The 22,941-nt window shown below is 44.4% G+C and overlaps 1 protein-coding gene across 1 annotated transcript in view; it reads left to right on the top strand.

Annotated features, from left to right (window-relative positions):
• The window catches only part of LOC135219231 (protein C12orf4 homolog), a 116,787-nt gene that overhangs the window by 2,778 nt on the left and 91,068 nt on the right, over positions 1-22,941 (top strand). The window contains exon 2 of the mRNA XM_064255824.1: positions 12,596-12,741. Coding sequence (XP_064111894.1) covers positions 12,596-12,741 — 146 coding nt within the window. The remainder of the gene's footprint in view (positions 1-12,595; positions 12,742-22,941) is intronic.

The raw sequence follows: 22,941 nt of genomic DNA, 5'->3' as shown, positions 1-22,941 counted from the left end.
AGATTGTATGCGCAAGTGGCAGGAGGGGACCATGAGGGGTCTGTTGTGGTTCCTCCTCTGGAAGGAGGAGGGTCTCGGGAGGCCTTCTCGCTGGACGGGCTTGGCAGTCCGTCTCCGCAGGACGCAGTCACTCCCGAGATCCAGAGGTAATTCGCTGAGGTTATTGTGCTGATTCGTCAGCACAACGACCTCGGGGAAGGATCGCTGCTCCCACCTTCCGACCCTACATCAGGTTTGGAGTCGTTTTGGGGACCCAAAAAGGAACCCAGGACGACGGTGGGTCTGCCGCGATCAGCCTTGGCTGACAGTGTGCTGAGCCAGGTGGACGCTCTCGTCTCCAGTCCAAGCAACCCTACATGCTGTCGGAGATGTGTTCCCTCCTGTATCCCAACACTAAGATGTCGGCAGCTGTAGCGGCGGAAGTGGCAGCCCCTATCATAGCCAAGATCCACGAGGAAACCCAGGTCTTCTCGGAAGAACAGGAGGGACTAGGCGAGGAGGTCTTGGAGAATGTTGCAGCCATCAGCCTGGAACGAGAAACGATGGTCATCGACACCCAGGGACAAGGTAGGGAGGTAAGTGAGGCAGGTAGCCTCCGGACTAAAGTTCCTTCCTTTAGTCCATCTCAGTCTTCCTCTTCCTCCTTCCAGGGATTTACTGGGAAGTCCACGAACCGTAGGGACAGGTCGTGCTCAGTAATCCCTAAAGTAAAAACCATTAAGAAGTAGTCTCTACCGAAGGCTACTAAGCCTGCTAAGCCTTCCAAGACGAGCTCCGCCAGTTCGTCATCAGCTCCCAAGCCTGTGGCGGACTCGGCTAAAGCTCACCTACCGCCATAGGCTCTACATTTAACCCCTTCCCACCCAGATGACGCAACCGCTTGCGAGTAGGCTATACCAGATAAACCCAAAATCAAATATCACAATCAGAGTATGCTTCTCCTCATTATTTATGTTTCTTTATTGATTATAATGTATATATGAAAGTGTATGTATGAATTTCTATATACATATATGTATGTGTGCATGTAGGTACTTGGGAACTGTCTCTATGTATATAGCTATATCCGTGATTTATAAATTTTATTTTTTATTACTTTATTTATGTATATGTGTTCTTGGGTTTATATATATGTTCCTATACACACACACATATATATATATATAATCCTGTGACAAATAAATATCCACCCCGTGACTGGGATCGCTGAGGGAAGGAACAGGATCTGGCCGAGAATCGTCAAAGATGTCGGACAACAACCGCCAACCTTCTTCTGTGACTGGCTCAATATTGTCAAATAATTCGCAATCACTTACTGACTGCACACTATCTGATGTCTCATTTTCATCATCAGATTCCCCTGGTACATATATTTCATCTTAGGAATTTCCAGAGTCAGCCATGACTAAAAAATACGAGCAGAAATTGATAAAGAAGCAACCAGAACGATAATCAAAAGAATTCTACAGTAGCACTATTGTCTATATGCGAGTTGACATGTCTGCCTGAGTGATAAATAACGGGAAAAGACAGGAAAGATTGAAATACTGAGCTCCCATTGGTGGAATATGGTGACGTCTCAATTCCGTCACTGAAACGTCACGAGATGCCTTACTCCTTTGCTCTGATTGGCTAGTGGGTGGAGCTTATGTTTGACAAGGGATGAGAGAGCATATCCCAGCAATGAGAAGTCTTCAAATACACAATCCCAACACACCATCTCTCGGTACAAAAGAGAGAGTGGAAGGACGTATTATGCTACGTCCTGGGATTACTTGCTGGCTGCCAAGTGACGTAGTACGGTACGTCCTGGGTGGGAAGGGGTTAAATCCAATGTCGCCACTTCCTCGGTGATCTCCGGGTTCCCATGGTCTGCCAACGCCTGCGCCACCTGCTGCTGGATACCTGCGATGCACGGAGCTGCCGCTGCTGGGTCGACGTACCCGGTCAACTTGCCGCCTGGGAAGAGGCGGACAGCCATACTCTTGTCCAGGATGTATGGCTGCCCCTTAGAGACATTCTTCCCAAATCCGCCGACCCAGGCCTTCAAGGTAGCCGACGCGGCGTCCTTCATGGCGGTAGCCTGGAATAAAGGGTCATTGTAGTCCTTACAACGAAGCCCCGAAGTTATATGATTAAACAATTAAGGCTAAGAAATGTTTATATCTCTTAACATATGCTTTTATAAACAATATAAGTATACCAAGAACAGTCATAAGTATATTACTCCGGTATATACTTACTCTCTGGTAATGTTAGTATTATTTACCTTAGAAATATGAACTGAAGGGATATTTCACAAAGCGACACGGGCTTGGCCCAGAAATGTACTTTTATTTTAACAGACTGATGATGCATAAAGTTCCTTGTGCGAAACTTTTCTTAAGAATAATTCCTTTAACTCATCATGTGTCTTCGGCTTTCCTGAAGTTATGATTATATATATATATATATATATATATATATATATATATATATATATATATATATATATATATATATATATATAATATATATATATATAATATATATATATATATATATATATATATATATATATATATATATATATATATACAGTGGGACCCCCCGTATTCGCGTTCTCCGGATTCGCGGACTCACACATTCGCGGATTTCTCTCGGGAACGTTTCCCTGCATTATTCGCGGAAAATTCGCCCATTCGCGGTATTTTTCTATGAGAAATATCCACAAATTCCTGGTTTTTGTTATCAATTTCATCATGAAATGCACTTTTTGTGATAAAACTATTAAAAAAACCAAGTATGAAAATTTTTTGTGGTTTTTCTTAAGTTTTAACTAACAAAATAGGCTGTTTTTAGTGTTTTTATAGGGGTTCCAAACATTCGCAGATTCTTACTATTTGGGGGGGGTCTGGTACGCATCCCTCGTGAATACGGGGGGACCACTGTATATATATATATATATATATATATATATATATATATATATATATATATATATATATATATATATATATATATATATATATATATATATATATATATATATATATATATTATATATACTATATATTGGTATTTTTGGTAAGCAAAATACATAACAGTCTAGTATTATTCAATCATTTATCTTAATTTTGAAACAAATTTGAAGCCTCTTGGACAATATTTAGATTTATGGTGAATTTTTGAAAAAAAAAAAAATTCCTTCCCTCCACACGCCGATTCTCCGCTGCACATTTCTGAAATGCATACGTCGCATTCTCGTAATATTTGCTCCATTTCATATTAAGCATTTCATAGAGTTTTATATATGAAAATATGCACAATTTTATGTAGAATACAATGAAAAATATTTGAAGGTTGTAGCTTTTCTCATTTTTGAAATAATTGCATATAAATCACGATAAATAGAAAAAACTACATTTGGTCAATTTTGACTCCACTGAAATTGTCGAAAAATGCAATTGTAAGCTAAAACTCTACAGTTTAGTAATATTCAGTCATTTTTCTTAATTTTGAAACAAATTCGAAGTCTCTAGCACAATATTTAGATTTATGGTGAATTTAAAAAAAAAAACTTTTTCCTTCCCTCCCTCCGCACGCCGATTCTCCGCCGCAAATCTCCTAAATGCATACGTCGCATTCTCTTAATATTTGCTCCATTTCATATTAGGCGTTTTATAGAGTTTTATATAGGAAAATGTGCACAATTTCATGTAAAATACAACAAAAAATATTTGAAGGTTGTAGCTTATCTCATTTTTTAAATAATTGCATATAAATCACGATAAATAGAAAAAAAACTACGTTTGGTCAACTTTGACTCAACCGAAATGGTCAAAAAACGCAATTGTAAGCTAAAACTCTTACAGTCTAGTAACAATCAGTTATTTATCTTTACTTTGAAACAAATTTGAAGTCTCTAGCACAATATTTAGAGTTATGGTGAATTTTTGAAGAAAACATTTTCCTTCCCTCCGTGCGCCGATTCTCCGCCGCAAATCTCCGAAATGCGTACATCACATTCTCGTAATATGTGCTCCCTTTCATATTAGGCATTTCATAGAGTTTTATATATGAAAATATGCACAATTTTATGTAGAGTACAACAAAAAATAATTGAAGGTTGTAACTTTTCTAATATTTGAAATATTTGCATATCAAAAAAAATATATAAAAATTTTGACATTCAGTCAACTTTAACTCGTCCGAAATGGTCAAAAACTGCAATTGTAAGCTAAAACTCTTATATTATAGTAATATTCAATAATTTTTCTTCATTTTGAAACAAATTGGAAGTCTCTAGAACAATATTTAGATTTATGGTGAATTTTTGAAAAAAACATTTTTTTATGTCCGCCCGTTACGAATTCATGCATCATTTTGTGATAACATTTTCTCTGTGTTGTTTTGATTGTTTTACAATGTGTTATATACCAAAATGATCACAATTTAGTGTACAATACAATGAAAAAAAATTAACTCGTTACCTTTAATCGTTTTGCTCACAGCGCGATTTGAATACAATTATATATGAAATTTTGTTTTTGTGCTATCATATATCGCATTATTCCTATATGATAATGATATTTTTTTTTAATTTCTGATGGTTGCATACTAAACTTCAGTCAATGACAAAAAAGGAGCCAAAAATGAACTCTTAATCTTGAAAACTAAGCGAGCTGTGATTTTTTGAAAAAAATATTTTTTCCGCTTCCTCACTCACTCCCAGTCCCAGACCCCCCCCGGCATACGGGAGACAATTTTTATTATACCCCTTCGGCCTAAGAGGGTTAATTACTTTCATCATATGAATTTTGATGACCTTAAAAAATATACGGGTTGGAAATCTTCGACAGTATTTAAACGCCACTATCTAAAATCTTTAGAGGCCCTTAAATATTTGACAGTGGCAGCAGGGAACATTGTTTCCCCTAATTCAACCTAGTTATTTAATGGTTATTTACTGTTCTCAAATTGTTAACAACTACCTTTTAGTACTTTTCATCTCCTACCTGCCTCGCTTGTAATCCCTACCTTTTACCTTTTGCCCTGGACTGGATTGCATATCAATCCACTCCTGTATTGTACATAGTTACGAAGTTTATTTTGTATATATTAACCATTGTACTCTTAGGTGGTGGTATAGTCTTAGCCATACCAGAATTTTGTACAGTTTTATAATTCCTATTGTGATGTCATAATTTTAAGATATATTTTTGATAAGGGACTTAATTAAAAGCATTAACAATCAAATAAAATTTTATTTCTCCTTTCAGAACTTTATTTACACTCTATCTGCCAAGCTTGTGTGGCCAATTCTCTGTCACGATTTCACTGGCGTGACACAGGTCGAGCCCAGAAAAGGGATTTTGACAAAGGAAAAATCTATTTCTGGGTGAGAACCTGTGTCGCCCAGTGAACCCATCCCCCTCTTCTTTCCTCACCCTGAGCTAGCCCAAGCTTGGGTGCGTATTTCAGGAATGTCTGGGCAGGGCATTAGTAGTAGAAGTAGCGGGCGGTAGATGGCCATTGTGACGGCTCCTCTCTAGAGTAGAGAAATTTGAGAAAGGTAGTGGCTTTCACTCGCCCCAGATGTTATACCGACGCCCTATGATGGTGAGCGATCTAAGGGTAGTAACCTTGGCATTCCATATGGCTTTTTCTCTTGTATATTTAGCAATTATTTAGACTTAGAAATGAGTGCTATAAGGAGCATTTCACTGGGCAACACAGGTTCTCACCTAGAAATAGATTTTTCTTTTGTCAAAATCCCTTTTTCGACAAAGTTATTTTTTAACTCTCCTTCAAGTTTGTACTGTTTCTTTGTTATTCATTAAGGCAATTTGTTTTAACAAAAACTTGTTACAGTACTCTATAATAGAAGATGTGAAAGACATGAACAGGTGTTTGGATGCTCTATGCCTTCTGTGCTACTGTTTTTGTACCAGTTTGTTTCACGTAATTGACTTACCAAACAATTATATAGCTGTAAGCTTTCTTACCCGGTAGTCGAAAATTCAAATTTGCTGGCCGCAGCAGGGCTGCCATCATTCGTGTAGGTGATATAGGTCCCGCCAACTTTCGGGAATACCCGGTACTGCTGAGCTAAATACTGTCAATTTGTTTTCTGCTGGCCATGTTGGATTTGTATCTTTTTGGTGAAGTACAATTTCTTGGTTGTTTTTTGCCAGTTAGCTGCATAGTTAGCTTATCATTAGTGATTTGTATCTTTTTGGTGAAGTACAATTTCTTGGTTGTTTTTTGCCAGTTAGCTGCCTAGTTAGCTTATCATTTGTGAGTTTAGCTACGATGTCGGACTCTAGTTCGTCTTCTGTAAGGTGCTGCAAAACTAGGATGGCTAAACTGTATTACGATCCGTACTCTAAGTGCATTAACCCTCTTACGCCGATTGGACGTATTAAACGTCGAGTCAAAATGTCTCCTGTATGCCGATTGGACGTATCATACGTCGGCTCAAAAAAGTTTTTTTTAAAATTCGCGGAAAAATACTTATAGGCCTACCAGCCAAAAACTTTTGTATCACGCGCCTTGGGGGATGCTGGGAGTTCACGGATCAAGGCGTTGTTTTGTTTACAATCGCTACGCAGGCGCGCAAGCGCGAATTTCTTTCTTATCGCACTAAAAAGTATCAGTGACACATCTCGGAAATTATTTCGTCACTTTGACATAATTTTTGCACCATTTTAAATTATCTTTTACATGAAGTATTATATATGAAAATGTGCGCAATTTCATGTAAAATACAACAAAAAAATACTCATGATTGTCGCTTTTATCAGTTTTGAAATATTTTCATATAAATAAGGATAAGTGCAAAAATTTCAACCTACAGTCAAATTTGACTCCACAGAAATGGTCGAGAAAAGCAATTGTAAGCTAAAATTCTTATATTATAGTAATAGTCAATCATTTGCCTTCATTTTGCAACAAATTGGACGTCTCTAGCACAATATTTCGATTTATGGTGAATTTATGAAAAAACTTTTTCCTCACGTTCGTGCGATAACTCTTCCGATAAATTTTTTCGTGCGATTGTCCTAATGTTTGCACCCTTTTAAATTTGCCGTTACATAAAGTTTTATATATGGAAATGTGCACAATTTCATGCACAATACAACTAAAAACAACCCATGCTTGTAGCTTTTATCAGTTTCGAAATATTTTCATATAAATAACATTAAGTGCAAAAAATTCAACTTTCGGTCAACTTTGACTCTACCGAAATGGTCGAAAAACGCAATTGTAAGCTAAAACTCTTACATTCTAGTAATATTCAATCATTTAACTTCATTTTGCAATGACTTGGAAGTCTCTAGCACAATATTTCGATTTATGGTGAATTTATGAAAAAAAAAAAAAACATTTTCCTTACGTTCGCGCGGTAACTCTTCTGAAAAAATCAGAATTTTTTTGTGCGATTGTCGAAATGTTTGCACCCTTTAAAATTAGCTGTTACATAAAGTTTTATATATGAAAATGTGCGCAATTTCATGTAGAATACAACTAAAAATGATTGAAGGTTGTAGCTTTTCTTTTTTTTTTGAAAGATTTGCATATAAATCACGATAAATAGAAAAAAAACCACGTTCGGTCAAATTTGACTCTACCGAAATAGTTGAAAAACGCAATTGTAAGCTAAAACTCTTACGGCCTAGTAATATTCCGTCATTTTTCTTCATTTTGAAACAAATTTGAAGTCTCTAAAACAATATTGTGATTTATGGTGAATTTTTGAAAAATATATTTACCTTCACTCAGCGCGCCGATTCGCGGCCGCAAGTCTCAGAAATACGTACATCGCATTATCCTAATATTTGCTCCTTTTCATATTAGCCTTTTTATAGAGTTTCATATATCAAAATGTGCGCAAATTCATGAAGAATACAATAAAAAATAATTGAAGGTTGTAGCTCTTTTCATCTCCGAAATATGTGCATATAAAAAAATATATATATAAAAATTTTGACATTCGGTCAAATTTAACTCGTCCGAAATGGTCGAAATCTGCAATTCTAATCTAAAACCCTTACAGTATCGTAATATTCAATCATTTGTCTTAATTTTAAAACAAATTGGAAGTCTCTAGAACAATATTTAGAATTACGGTGAATTTTTGAAAATAACATTTTTTTACGTCCGCGCGTACGAATTCGTACATCATTTTGTGATAATATTTTTCCGGTGTTGCTTTTATTGTTTTACTATGTATTATATATCAAAAGGATTGCAATTTAGTGTAAAATACAACGAAAAAAAATTAACTCGTTAGCTTTGACCGTTTTTTGCACAGCGTGATTTGAATACAATTATCTATGAATTTTTTTTTTTTGCTACCATATATCACATTATTTACATATGATAATGATATTATTTTTCATTTCTGATGATTGCATACTAAACTTCAGGCAATGAAAAAAAAATGAGCCAAAAATGAACTCTTAATCTTTAAAACTAAGCGCGCTGTGATTTTTTGAAAAAATTATTTTTTCTGCTTCCGCGCTCACTCCAAACCGGCGCCGGCATACAGGAGAGGTTTTGATTTTTAGGGCTTCGGCGTAAGAGGGTTAAGTGTAGGGGTCAATGCTTTAACAAGGAATTAACTTGTGAGGAGTGCTGGGAGTTAGATGAGCAAGGGTGGGAGACTTTTCAGGCTCATTCAAATAAAATGGACAAGGATAGGAAGAGGAAAGCAGCTCTTAGAGCTGGTAACAAATCTAGGGTAGAAACAACTCCTCTGCCTTTAGAGGTGAACAAACCTTCTCTTTCTTCTCCTCTATTGTCTAATATCTTGCCTATTGATAGTCCTCCAACTTCATTACCAATAACTTCAGTCCAGGTATCACATGTTTCTGATCCCAACACCATTGCCAATTTAGAGTCCAAAATGGACAAGAAATCTGAGATTTTGCCAAAACCCATATTGGATTTAGGAATGTCATTTCATGCTTTTGTAGAAAAATCGAGTAAGAAGGCCAGTGTTCAGCCAAGTGTCAGTGTTATGTCTGAGAAGGCGGCTGTCCATCCCCCCATTTCTCCTAGACGAAGGTCACTGTCCCGCTCCCCTACACCTGGGAAAAGACATACCAGAGGTCAAAGGGAGATGGGGAGTTTGCCCACGAGCTGTCGCCGACTCCGTCAATCCTGTCAATTTGCGAGTGCCGACTAAATGTCACTGGAAAGGCATGGATGTGCAGAGGTGACAGGTATGGAGTGATTCAGAGTTGCCTCCTTTGAAGAGGCATGCCGCTTTTGCGGACGGTACGCCTCTTCCAGTTAAGAAGTCTAGGGAGCACGGAAGCCCACAGCCTTCTTGCAGTTTTGCGCCTGCCCAAGAGTTTCTGGAGAATCACCAGTCTTCTCTGGAGAATTTAGGTTCGACTAATGACAGGCGCTCACTCTCTGCCCAGCACTCATGCGTTCACACTGTCGACTCCTCTGGTTGTGTATCAAAAGGAGTTTTGACTCATTCGCTTCCTGTGACCCGCTTCACTTTGCCTGGTAGTCACTCGTCTTCAAAGAAGAGCCGTTTGACAGCTGCGACTCCTACTTCGACCTCGGATGATATGAAGAACAGGCTGTTGGTAGATGATTCTCCATTTGACCCATTCAAGAGACAACTTCAAGAGCTAATGGGTGTTTTGAAGAAACAAACCAGTCAGAAGAGGATGGTGTGTCATCAGTCCTTCTTCAGTGTACTCGAGCTTGTTAAAGTTTTTTGTGGCTGACTTACCCGAACCTGTTTGATGTATCAACAAATATCCTTGTGAATCATGCCAAAAATTGCCTCTAAAAAGCCCTGCCCCTTCTAAGGCTTCTGGCAAAGAGCCTAAGAGAAAGAAGACTGTAATGAAGCTTGACGAGAAGATAAAAGTTCTCAATATGTTGAAGGAAGGCAAACGTTTCGCCATGGTTGGCCGCCATTTCAATGTGAATGAGAGCACAGTGAGGTACATAAAGAAAAAAGAAAGTGAAATAAGGAAGAGTGTGAGTGTGACATACTATGGTACAGCAAAGGCATTGTCCACAGAGAGACAAAACAATCGTGAAAATGGAATTTGCACTCATGTTCTGGATTAAGGACTGCCGTAAGAAGAATGTGCCTGTTGACTCCAAGATCATAATGAAGAAAGCACGACGGCTCTACCAGCAGCTATCAACAGCTACAGAAGGTGGAGAGGAAGAGGAAGGTGGCGATGTAGAGGCACAGGAAGGTGATGAAGAAGGGAAATTGGAATTCTTGGGCTTTGATGAACCAGCTCCTGAAGAGGAAGAAGAGCCACAACCGGGACTGTCGTCAACTCCTCAAGATTTTCAGGCAAGCAAAGATGGTTCCACCAGTTCCAGAAAAAGTTCAACCTAAAGTCTGTTTCCCTACATGGGGAAGCTGTATCAGCCAACAAAGAGGCGGCCACAAAAGGACATTGCCCAGAACAAGTCCTCAATACGGACAAAACTGGCATGTTCTGGAAAAAGATGCCGTCCCGGATGTACTTTATGAAGGATAAAACTAAAGATTCCGGATTCAAGGCACAAAAGGACAGGGTGACCCTCCCAATGTGCGGGAATGCGGCTGGCTTTATGCTGAAACTAGGCCTCATTTACAAGGCTGCAAAAATAAGAACAAGGTATTGCTACCTGTGTTCTGGATGCATAATCTTAAGGCCTGGATCACCAAAGTCCTTATGGAGTACTAGTCCCATCAAAGCTTAGTACTGGTTCCATCAAAGCTTCATTCCTCAAGTTAGGCAATACCTGGCCGATTTGGGCATAGAGTTCAAGGTGTTGCTCATAATGGACAATGCTTGTGGCCACTCTCTCAATCTTTATTACAAGGGAGTCCAGCTCGAGTTCCTCCTTCCCATCACCTCCTCTCTCCTCAAGCCTATGGACCAGGGTGTGATTCATGCCTTCAAGGCACTCCACACTGGGAACTCCCTCCAGCACCTTGTTGATGCAATGGACCGTGACAGTGAATTTACGCTGAAATCCTAATGGTGTAAATTCATGATTGCTACGTGCCTGTCTGTCATCGACCGGTCATTGAAGGACATAAAGAAGGAGACCCTGCATACATGCTGGAATAAGTTGTGGCTGGACGGTGTCCATAATTATACAGACTTCTCTCCTCAGGAAATCCAGCATTCAGCTATTAATAAGATGGTCAAGTTGGTGACAATTCTTGGTGGTGAAGACTTTGATGATATCACCAAGGATGAAGTTGGCACCCTCGTTGATGCCCACTCTGACCCACTGACAGACCAGGATTTGGACAAGTTGATGGATTTGGAAGAGTTGATGAAATCTGTCAGTGAGGAAGAAGACACTCTAGTTTCAAGACAGGAGCAGGGGCAAGAGGAGGAGAGGGGCCTGACTTTGGAACGCCTGTCCCAATTTAAAAAAATGAACAACGTCCAGGAGTTTGCTGCTACATGGGATCCTTACAGGGAATGCTTGAAGTTTTCCAACATTCTTGATACAGCATTGGAGCCCTATAATCAAGCCCTCACCATCATGAAGAAGCAATGACAGCAGTTGCCAATCACCATGTTCATCACACGTATGAATGTATGAAGAAGGACCCTCCAAAGCTGCCCAAATTGCCTGAAGTAGTGCCCCTGGGATCACCTGAAGAAGTGCCTCCCAAAGCGCCTCCTGAAGGTGAAGAGGAGCCCTCAAAGGAGATTTAGTAACTCCTCTGCTTAGCTTTGCAGTCATACCTTCATTGTCATTCATCAGACTGCACAGCTACTTCATCATTATCATCTTTATTCAACATTCGTCACTGGTGAGTACCCTATTTACATGTTGTACTAGTGTAAAAGATTTTTTTTAATGTTCATATGTATTTTATTCTTTCTCTCTCTCTCTCTCTCTTGTGATTTTACATACAATTGTTTCCCTTGTAAAAAGAAAACTGAGCGACTTAAATAGTAACTATTTGAAAGAAAATGTGCATGACTGAATACTTATGGGGGTTACTGGATTATTTTCATATGCGCAACGAAGCCATACAGTACATACCTATGTGTATTTATAACCATAAAATGTAAGATTTACTTTGAAATAGTATCAGTAATATTTCAAAGATTAATATGTACTGTAATATGATGATATTTTAATGTATATTTTACATAGGATGGTACTTTTAGGGATACTTTGGTGTTTTGACGTTCAAGATAGGAGTTATAAGCATTATTAGTGGGGTTCCACCTATTCGTGGGTTCTAACTAGTATTCACAGGGAGGGGAGGGGGTTGCGTGGTACGCATCCCCCATTAACACAGGGGACCACTGTACGTACTAGTATGTATTATATGAATGATGTGTATGTGATAAAAAAAAAAGTAAAAAATTTTTTATACTACAGGAGTGACCTCCTTCCAGCCCCACTACCATATTACAGTGAGTTATTTACCAGCTGTAAATTTAAATAAGAAGATGGTGCATGTGCAGAAGTACTGAAGGTTTCTTGTGTGTTACATTAAAGACTGCAGTTTCTGGGATAATTGAAGATCACAAATATAGGCTAAGGTGATTGATGGGCATGTATGAAGTTTTATTCTATGAAATATATTTTCTTATATTTGCAGAATTGAGTGATAAGCTTCAGGCATTTATCCAGGACAAAACAGAAGAGCATTACAAACAGCAAGATAAAAATGCCATTCAGGGTCTCAGGGAGGAAAAAGTTAGCATTAAAGAGATTGCATCTGCTTGGACAAGGAAATATTCCCAGGTACTTTATTACAGAACAGTAGTTACAAAAATGTATATCACTTAATCATCCATATTTTTCTGTTCAAAGGAATTCTATAAAATTCTGCTTCTCTCATTATGAACTTAGTAGTATGTTTTTATAAAAATGCAAAACTGAATTCACCAAGTTTCAGCATACACGAATCTCTCCCAGAAATGTTGCTGATCCTGAGAAACCTGTACAGAGTAATGTAGGAGAGATCTCATTGAGTGAAGAGATGTGTATAAATCTCTCTTCGTTTATGCTATATCTTTTAATGTCCCACCTAGGTGGCCCAATTGCATGATCATCCAGAGCACAGCAGAAGGTATAAATCAAATGGGAACTGAGAAGGAGAGTAGAGAGAAATGATCTATATTCTGACCCTGACTTTCTGGTAATCAAGATTGCCATTTAATCTTTGTCTCATAGTTGTGTCACATTACAAAAATGAGCGGATTTGATTAGAGATATGTTTTTCTGTTCCCTATAACTGAAAACTTTGATAGCCTACACATAAGTAAAAAACAGCCACCAAAATCATAATTTGTTGTTAGAAAACCCAGTTTGTTCCGTTACATATATAAACCCTCGGTCCTTTAACAATAGGAAGGTACTTAGCGGGAGCTGAACCGGTCGTAAGCTTTGAACAAGGGGGTTCAGTAGTTAACTACTTGTCCGGCAGTTGGCGGTCAGTCCAACTGCGAGGAGAGGAGTCACTTTGCTTTCTTCGCGTTGGATGGATGTGTTGCTCGCCTCTCTGCTCGCTTCTGTCGTATGCATGGTTTGCTTCACTGCGTGAAGACTTTTTTGCTTTTCCTTTTACTGTGTGCTAGTGCAAAGGATATAAGTAAGTACGTGTGTGTTTTTATATTCATACAGTGCTTCATTGTAATGGAAATGGAATCACGAGAGCCGGAGAGACCCCCTCGCCCCCCATCAGCCGCAGATTGTGCCCTGGTGTGGAGGGCCATAAGTGTGGGGCCTTTTGGTCCTCTTTTGAAGTTGACCCTCATGAATTTTGTACTCGGTATCGAGGGCGAGAATGCTCTCGCACCGATACATGTGATGTATGTGTATCTTGGTCGGAGGAGCAGTGGGAGCGCTATGGGGGGAGAAAGAAGCTACGTAAGCCGGCCAAGGAGTCATCGGAAGGATCTCCAGTTACTCCCTTGGTTACGGACACGCCTTCTTTCTTTCCCCCATCTCAGCTCCCTCGTATGGCTCCTTCCCCTTTTGGGGGAGGTATCTCACTCCTCCTCTCTCGATCAGTTGAGCGTGGAGGGGGGCCCTAGGTACCCCGACATCCAGTTGTATTTGGGGTCGTCCGTTCGCTCGGGGTGGGAACTGTCCCCCCCCGAGCGAGGGGAAACCCCCCACTGACTCACCCGACTTTTCCTTCTTCAGGTTTGGCTGCCATGGGGGACTTTCTCGGACGGGCCTGGTACTCGCTGGGGCTCCAAGGGACACCGACAATTCAGGGGCTGCTGAGTCACCTGGCGAGACAGGCCATGCCAGTAACCCACGGTCCGACCACAACGACTACCACGACGGTGTCCACGCTGGGCTACGCTGCTCCACCACACCTGGTCTATATCCAGCACGTAGCTGGGTGACCCCGACAGCTGCTGTGCAGGCGCCGCTGCCGGAGGTGAGGATGTCCGCGGTGTCGCTGCCGCCTGGGTTCGTCGCTCTCGCTCCAGCCCCTGACTTCCGGTGTCCCAAGAGCTCGCCTCTGGACCTGCCTCCTGTGCAGAGGATGCCGCTGGTTACCGCCCCGCCTCCTGTTCCTGACTACGATGCTGCTCCAGCCCCAGTACCAGTTCCTGCCGCCGTCGTTCCTGCCTGTGGTGTTGCTGCTCCCACCTCAGGTCCTTCCGGACAGGTGCAGTCAGGCCCTGTTGCTTCGGCAACTGCCCCGGCTCTGTCCTGGATGGAAGACCTGAAGGTGGTCCTGAAGAAGCTGACGAGGAAGAAGAAGAAGAGGAGGAAGGTGTCGTCTTTGTCTTCATCGTCTTCTTCGTCGTCGTCGTCTGCCGCCGCTTCCCCTTCGACTTCTAAGGCCCCACAGCCTAACAAGAAGAAGGTTGCCTCCTCCCCCCCTAAGGAGGCTTGTGCTGAGACTTCTAAGGGCCTGCCCCACTCCGGTGGGACGGGTGGGACTTCTGCTGGTCCTCCTGTTCCTTCGGGAACGGGGCCCGTCTCTCCTTCCACAAGGAAGAAGAAGACAGGGACCGGAGGAGCACCGGCTACCACCGGTACCTCCTCGCCTGGTGCCAGAGGTTCTGCCTCGGCGCCAGGTACCATCTCGGCCTCTCACTCGCGAGAGGTACCAAGTGTACGGTCACCCACTGATGACCGTGCAGCCAAGACCCAGGCAACCGAGTCTGCTCGGCGCCAGGATCTGGTCATGGGGTGGAAGACTGGCGGGGGTCGCTCAGGTGACTCCCACCAGACCAGCAATCACTCTTGCGGTGATCCGCTGGTACCCAGGGCTGACGCGACGGTCCCAGACCGGCCGCGGGCTGAGGCTAGGAAGCGGTCCCCTCGGTCGCCTGAACCAGCCTCGGCTGGTCCAAGCAGCGTGGTGCGCCATGAGGACAGGCCTTGCTCCCACTGCAACAGCAGACTCTGCAGGTCCCCTGACCGCCGCTCCTACCGGGACCGGGTGGAGAGGGGGACCAGCAGCAACTCTTCTGACGCTCGGGACCGTTGCCGCTGTTCTCGGTCCAGCCGCTCGACCAGGCCTGCAGCTTGATATCCACCGCAGGTTGGCGATCGCCTGCAGCCCCCTCAGCACACCGGTTCTGCCGGTGGGTGCGGGGGGAGCGTCAGGTCTCCCTCTCCGATCCCTTTAACTTCCTCGGGCTACACCAGGAAGAGCAAGGCGATCAGGAGTGATCGCAAGTAGCGCGCTCCTCGCGGTCCCACCACGACGCCCTACGAACCTGGCACGGTCCTAGGACCAACCAGATTGTATGCGCAAGTGGCAGGAGGAGACCATGAGGGGTCTGTTGCGGTTCCTCCTGTGGAAGGAGGAGGATTTCAGGAGGCGTTCTCACTGGAGGGACTTGATGGTCCGACTCCACAGGATGCAGTCACTCCCGAGATCCAGAGGTTGTTCGCTGAGGTTATTGCGCTGATTTGTCAGCACAACGACCTCGGGGAAGGATCACCGCTCCCACCTTCCGAGCCTACATCAGGTTTGGAGGCATTCTGGGGACCTAAGAAGGAACCCAGGACGACAGTGGGTCTGCCGCGATCGGCTTTGGCTGACAGCGTACTGAGCCAGGTGGACGCTCTTGTCTCCAGTCAGGAGGGTTCACTTCGGTCCGGTAGGTCTTCCAAGCTCCTTCCCTCACCTCTACTGCAACAGAGGCGATTCTACGTGCCTTCGGAAGACCCTCTGCCACCCAAACAAGTTAAGCCCGGGGTGTCTCTGCAGCAGCTCCTGTTGGAGAACCTCTGGTTCTCGCAGCAAGAGGCACTCGCCTTGGAATCTACCGCTATGGCAGCATTCCAAGCAGTCTCATGGATTGACCTGTGGTCCCTTACAGTGTCGAAGGCCGCGGCCTCCTTAGGGAACATTTCTCCTGAAGGGGACCCAGCTTTCGTGAGACTGTGCCACTCTGGAGGTAGGGCCATCTCCTACCTGGCCCACCAGACGTCTACCCTGTGGGCCAACCTGGTTCTCCGGAGTAGGGACGCTGTCCCCACCCGAGTGACCAGGGCGGCTGGGCGAGAGGCGGCCTTGGGTCTTCACAACGGACCGGTGCGGAGTTCCTCCTCTCTCTTCCTCAGAGAGATGGTGGACGCTGCGGTGGAACAACGGCGCACTGACGATAGTGACCATCTTGTCCACCAGGCAGTCTCGAAGGTGGCTGGGCAACCTCGGACGACTGCGGCTAAGCCCAAAAGTTTAGCTAGTGCTTCCTCTGCGGCTAAGATAATTTCCTCGTTGAAGCCAAGAGGAAAGACTGCCTTTGACTTCTGCTGTAAGGAGTGACCTTAACCAGCCCTCCTCCCAGTCCTTCTCTCGTGGGGATCTGGGAAGAAGAAGTCAAAGAGAGGAGGGAAACACTAGGGATGGCGTTCCCCCTCACCTGCTGCCGGAAGTTTGGGGGTGCCTGGTGAGCCATTGGGCAACGTGGCAGCGCTTAGCAGCGGAGACTTGGATAGTAAACGTCCTTTGGGAGGGATATCTACTACCCTTCAAGTTTCGGCCACCCCTCACCTCCAACCCGGTCCAACTGCAAACGTACGTTCCGGGTTCGACCAAGGACGTAGCGCTTTGGCAGGAAGTAGAAGCCATGCTGAGCAAATGTGCTGTGGAGATCGTATGGGATCAGTCGCCGGGCTTCTACAGTCAACTTTTCCTGGTGGAGAAAACCTTGGGGGGCTGGCGCCCAGTAATAGATCTCTTTCCCTTGAACCAGTTCGTTTGCCAGACTCAGTTCACGATGGAAACAGCACGATCAGTACTCGATTCCATCATAGATAACGACTTCATGCTTTCTGTGGATCTTATTTGCAGATACCCATCCATCAATCCTCCAGGAAGTACCTCCGCTTCATCCTCGACGGGACAGTGTACCAATTCAGGGCACTTTGTTTCGGTTTCTCAACCACCCCACAGGTGTTCACGCGAGTGTTCACGCTGGTGTCGGCTTGGGCCCACTCGGTAGGGATACGTCTGCTGAGGTATCTCGACGATTGGTTAGTCCTGGCGAGCTCCCTCTCGCAGCTGCTGCAAGACAGGGGTCGACTCCTCGAATTCTGCCGCGATCTGGAAATCGTAGTGAATTACAAGAAGTCAGATCTCGAACCCAAGCAGAGGATGAAGTACCTGGGCATGCTGATCGACACGGTAGCAGGGCGAGTCTTCCCCGCAGATTCGCGGATCAGCAGGTTCAGGGAGGCAGCAGAACAGTTCTTGTCCCTTCAGGAGCAACCAGCTCAGCAATGGCAAGTCGTGATCGGCCACCTGTCGTCTCTCGAGAAGCTAGTCCCTCATGGGCGTCTTCACCTGCAGTCTCTTCAGTGGAGACTAAAGGAGTGTTGGTCACAGGCAAGGGACCCTCCTTTCTTCCCTGTGTCCCTCACAGAGGAGGTGAGGCAGGACCTAGCCTGGTGGCTGGACGACGGGAACCTTGTAAGAGGAGTGCCTCTTCGCACTCCTCCCCCGGAGATGCTGCTCTTCTCAGACGCATTGACCGAGGGATGGGGCGCACACCTGGAGGAGTTGCTGGCTGCGGGTGTGTGGGATCATCATGACAAGCACCTTCACATCAACATCCTGGAGCTCAAGGCAGCGTTCCTTGTACTCCAAGAGTTCCAGGATCGTCTGGTAGGACACTCAGTGGTGTTGATGAGCGACAACACCACGGTAGTGGCGTACGTCAACAAGCAGGGGGGCCTAGTGTCCCTTCCGCTGCACCAGTTGACGTTGCAGGTGCACGAGTGGGCTGTGGTGCACTCAGTAGAGCTGTCAGCCTGCTACATTCCAGGCAAGAGGAATGTGGTAGCCAACAAGCTCAGCCGTCGGGATCAGGTGATAGGAACCGAGTGGTCCCTTCACCCAGATGTGGCGGAAAGGCTCTTCAACCTGTGGGGGCGTCCAGTCGTGGATCTGTCCGCCACCCGGCACAACAGAAAACTCCAGGTGTTCTACTTGGTTGTGCCGGACCCATGGGCAGCTGCAGAGGACGCTCTCCAATACCTGTGGGACAACTTCTTCGTTTACGCCTTTCCCCCGTTCTGTCTGATTTGCAAAGTGATCAGCGGGGCACTGATCACCGTGAATCTTCGGATGATCCTGGTTGCACCCAAACGGCCTCAAGCCGTTTGGTACTCGGACCTGCTGGCTCTGCTCGCCGAAGCACCGAGGGAGATTCCCCCCTGGCACAACCTCCTGTGCTAGCCACATGTAGAACGGTACCACCGGTCCGTCGAGTCCCTGTGTCTTGACAGCTGGCTGTTATCCACCATCTCTTGCGAGCGAGAGGCTTTTCTCGCAGCACAGCAACAGAGATGGCTGGATACCTCAGACAGTCCTCTGCAGCTGTATACCAGGGGAAGTGGTCCGTCTTCTGTTGTTGGTGTCGTGACGGGGTCTCTCTCCTCTCAGAGCCACTATTCAGTAGGTAGCGGATTTCCTCGTCTTCCTTCGCCGAGAGAAGCTCCTCTCCGTCTCTGCAGGTAAAGGATACAGAGCAACCCTGGCCCTAGTCCTTAAACTGCGAGGTGTTGATATCTCCTCCTCCTCTTTCGAGATCTCCCTCCTGATGAAGAGCTTCGAGAGGTCTTGCCCACCTAGGGAACTCAGGCCCCCGGGGTGGGATGTGACTCTCGTCCTTAGGAGTTTGACTCGCAGACCCTTCGAGCCACTCCGAGAGTCGTCAGTCAGGGAGCTGACCCTCAAGACCCTCTTCCTGCTGGCCCTGGCATCGGCGAAAAGAGTAGGGGAACTTCATGGTCTTTCCTTTGACGTCAAGCATTCCAGGGGATGGGGATCCGTGATGCTCGATTTCGTCCCAAACTTCATAGCGAAGACTCAGAATCCTTCGGTCCCTGATGACCGGTTCGAGTCTTTCATGATCCCTTCCCTGAAGAAATTCACCGATAATGATGCGGATGAGATGCTGCTTTGTCCTGTGAGGGCGCTACGGCGCTATCTGAAGAGAACTCGGCACCTCAGGCCTGAGTGTCGACGCCTCTTTGTTAGCACCGGGGTTACCAAGAAAGAAGTGTCCAAGAATACTCTTTCTTTCTGGCTGAGGTGATCAGGAGGGCGTACGACACGGCTGGTAGTGACGACACCTGTACCCTTCGTCCGAGAGCCCATGAAGTCAGAGGTATTGGTCCAACCCTTGAGTTCCGCAAGAACTTCTCCCTGGCGCAGGTACTGAAGGCAGGGGTTTGGGCCAACCAGACCACCTTCACTTCATTCTACCTTCGGGATATTACCCACAGGTCCTTGGACACTTTTTCCTTGGGACCCGTGGTGGCTGCTCAACAAGTTGTGTAGTCTACCCAGCACCCGAGGTACAGAACAGCATCGCATCCTTGTGTGACTGCATGAATGGATGAGTGAAAGAGAGTGTGACTGGCTTCTCTTCCTCCTTCATTCTTCTCCTCTACCTGTGGGCAGAGGGCCGCGGTCATCACTACGCTGAACAGGAGGCCGATGCAGGTAAGTTACACAACCAAGCTCCATCCTATCCCTTTCAGTAGGGATAGGAGTGTTTATCCACCACTCCCCAACAAGGGGGGGGGAGTGGAAGCCAACAAGATACAAACCCATGACTTCATTTTGGCTCTTGAAGTAGGAACTAGTTCTTGCTTTTTGCTATTTATGAGAGGTACGCTTGCCTCCCTCTTATAAATCTGGTCCAGAAGTCTGACCACTGATCCTGCGGTGCACACCCCGATCAGCTGGGCAGAGGCTAGGATCCCTCCCTCTGCTCTTACGACCAGGAAGGGAATCCAAGGTAGGATGAACACCAGTCTGTTCATAAGACTCAGATTCCACCCACCAAGAAGTGAGTCTTCCTATTGTTAAAGGACCGAGGGTTTGTATAAGTATCGGAACAAATAACAATTTGTCAAAAATTGTATTTTTCCTAACTATACAAACCTGAGGTCCTTTACACATAGTCCCACCTCATGCCACCCCTCACTCTGCGTTTCCTGGGCCTAAAGCAAAGTGACTCCTCTCCTCGCAGTCGGACTGACTGCCAACTGCCGGACAAGTAAACTACCAAACCCCCTTGCTCGAAGCTTACGACCGGTTCAGCTGCCGCTAAGTACCTTCCTATTGTTATAGGACCTCGGGTTTGTATAGTTAGGAAAAATACAATTTTCGACAAATTGTTATATTACATCATATGAGAATGTACGTTATCATGCATTGAAGAATGATACTGCTTGGAATTTGTAAGCACATATTAAGAAATATTAAAAGAACATACCACATACTTCAGTGAATTTTGAATATCAAGTATCTACTGGACAAGTTTAAATGTTAAACTTGTTGCCAAAGTTTTCAGTTGAGGAGGCAGACTTGAGTCTCAATGTGTAGTTTACTGTTATCATATTTTTTATAATTTCTCTTTTTTGGTTTATTCTTCTCAGTTCCCTTTTCTGGACTGCTTTCTTTACTGGGGTCTTTTTCCAAGTAGGGTTGTAGCTTGGAGTATTAATAAACTGCGCCACAAGACCAGGCCCTAAGAATCAGATGTGTCCAAAGAATGATAGATGGGAAGAACATCTTACCCATATGCAGGAAGTGTAATATGAAAAATTAGACCATAAACCACATAGCAAGTGAATGTCCGGCACTTGCACAAAACCAGTACAAAAATAGGCATGATTCAGTAGCAAAAGCTTTGTACTGGAGCCTGTGCAAGAAATACCAGCTAGCTCGCAGTAATAAGTGGTACGAACACCAACCAGTGGGAGTGATAGAAAACAAACAAGCAAAAATCCTCTGGGACTATGGTGTCAGAACAAATAGGGTGATATGTGCCAATAGACCAGATGTGACATTAATTGACAAAATCAAAAAGAAACTATGACTCATTTATGTCGCAATACCATGAGACACCAGGGTAGAAGAGAAAGAAAGAGAAAAGATTGATAAGTATGAAGATCAGAAAATAGAAATAAGAAGGATATGGGATATGCCAGTGGAAAATGTACCCATAATCATAGGAACACTAGGCACAATCCCAAGAGACCTGAAATAGGCACAATCCCAAGAGACCTGAAAAGGAACATGGAAAAATTAGATGCCAAAGTAGTTGCAGGACTCATGCAGAAGAGTGTGCTCCTAGAAACAGCACACATAGTGAGTAAAGTGATGGACTTTTAAGGAGGCGAGATGCAACCCAGAACCCCACACTATAAAAACTACCCAGTTGAATAGGATGACTGTGATAGTCAAATGATGATAATAATAATACCCTGTAGGCTTAGTGCTGTCAGTTCACCTCATGCTGTGCACTGTAGGTATTACTTAAGGTTCTTTGCAGTGTCTCTGCAGCCCCTAGCTGCAACCTCTTTCCATTCCATTTACTGTACCTCTGTTCATATTATTTTTCTTCCATCTTACTTTCCATCCTCTTCTAATAATTGATTCATAATGCAGCTGCAAGGTTTTCCTCCTGTTACACTTTAAAAAAAAATTTTCTGGGCTCAGTTCGTGTCGCTGCGCGAAATAATCCTTTAGTTCATTATTTCTTAGGTAAATGATCTAACAAATACCAGAGAATAAACAAAATAAAGAAGAGGTCAGTATAACTGACTCGCTCACCCAAATAAAAGAAGGGCGTCGGTATGAACACTAGGGCGAGTGAGACCACTACCACGAACTTCTTGTCATTTAGAAATTTCCCACAACAAAATCCCTCAAGGAGAGAGCCGACCCACAGAACGGGGCAGCAACTACTACTACTACAACCCACGCTAAGGTGACTGCCGCGCCTCTGGTGGCCATCCTTTTCGTTAGAAGGCTACAAGACGCACGCGTTTCCCTTGCTCTTGTGTTTTTGTGCTTATTTACGCATTTTCTCGCCATCATGGAACGTTCTGCCATCGTTAGGTATAAATACAGGTTCCCGGTCGGAAGCATGGCGGCATTGTTCTGCCTCATGGCGGGTTGGTTCTCGGTCTCCCATACCTGGAACTTTTCCCTTATTTTACCGTGCGTCTCTAGCCTTTATTATTATTATATCGTTAGGGGATTAGCCTGCATTGGTTTTAGGTTATGCATGCATGTCTCTCTACCTTACGTACGCATTATATTTTCTATCCAGACCCTAGCCATCGCTCTTCGTATCGGCCCAGGCTAGCTTTGAGTGGTAGACTTTCTTTTGGGTTAGTCGTACACTCCTGGATTTTTTCTCTTTCTATATTTTATTTCCCCTACTTATATTTTATTTATTATTTTGATTAGCCTAGGGCGTCTGGTCCGTTCTCTTAGCCTAGGTTTTATGGTCCCATGGTCCTCATCAGTTTTGTTGCTTCCTTATTATCAGTTTTGTTGCATCACGTTTGTTGCATCTTTCTGATCAGTTTGGTTGTATTAGCCTAGGCTATCGATTTCGTTATTTATTTTGTGTTATCGTACCGTGGTCACCCGGTGATCGCGGTACAGCCAGACGCCCGTCCCAGTCGCCTTGCCCTCCCCCCGCTCTCCCA

Source organism: Macrobrachium nipponense, chromosome 1 (assembly GCF_015104395.2).
Source record: "Macrobrachium nipponense isolate FS-2020 chromosome 1, ASM1510439v2, whole genome shotgun sequence".
Taxonomy (NCBI): domain Eukaryota; kingdom Metazoa; phylum Arthropoda; class Malacostraca; order Decapoda; family Palaemonidae; genus Macrobrachium; species Macrobrachium nipponense.
Note: the sequence above shows the minus strand (reverse complement) of the source record. Positions and strands in the feature narration are given on the sequence as shown.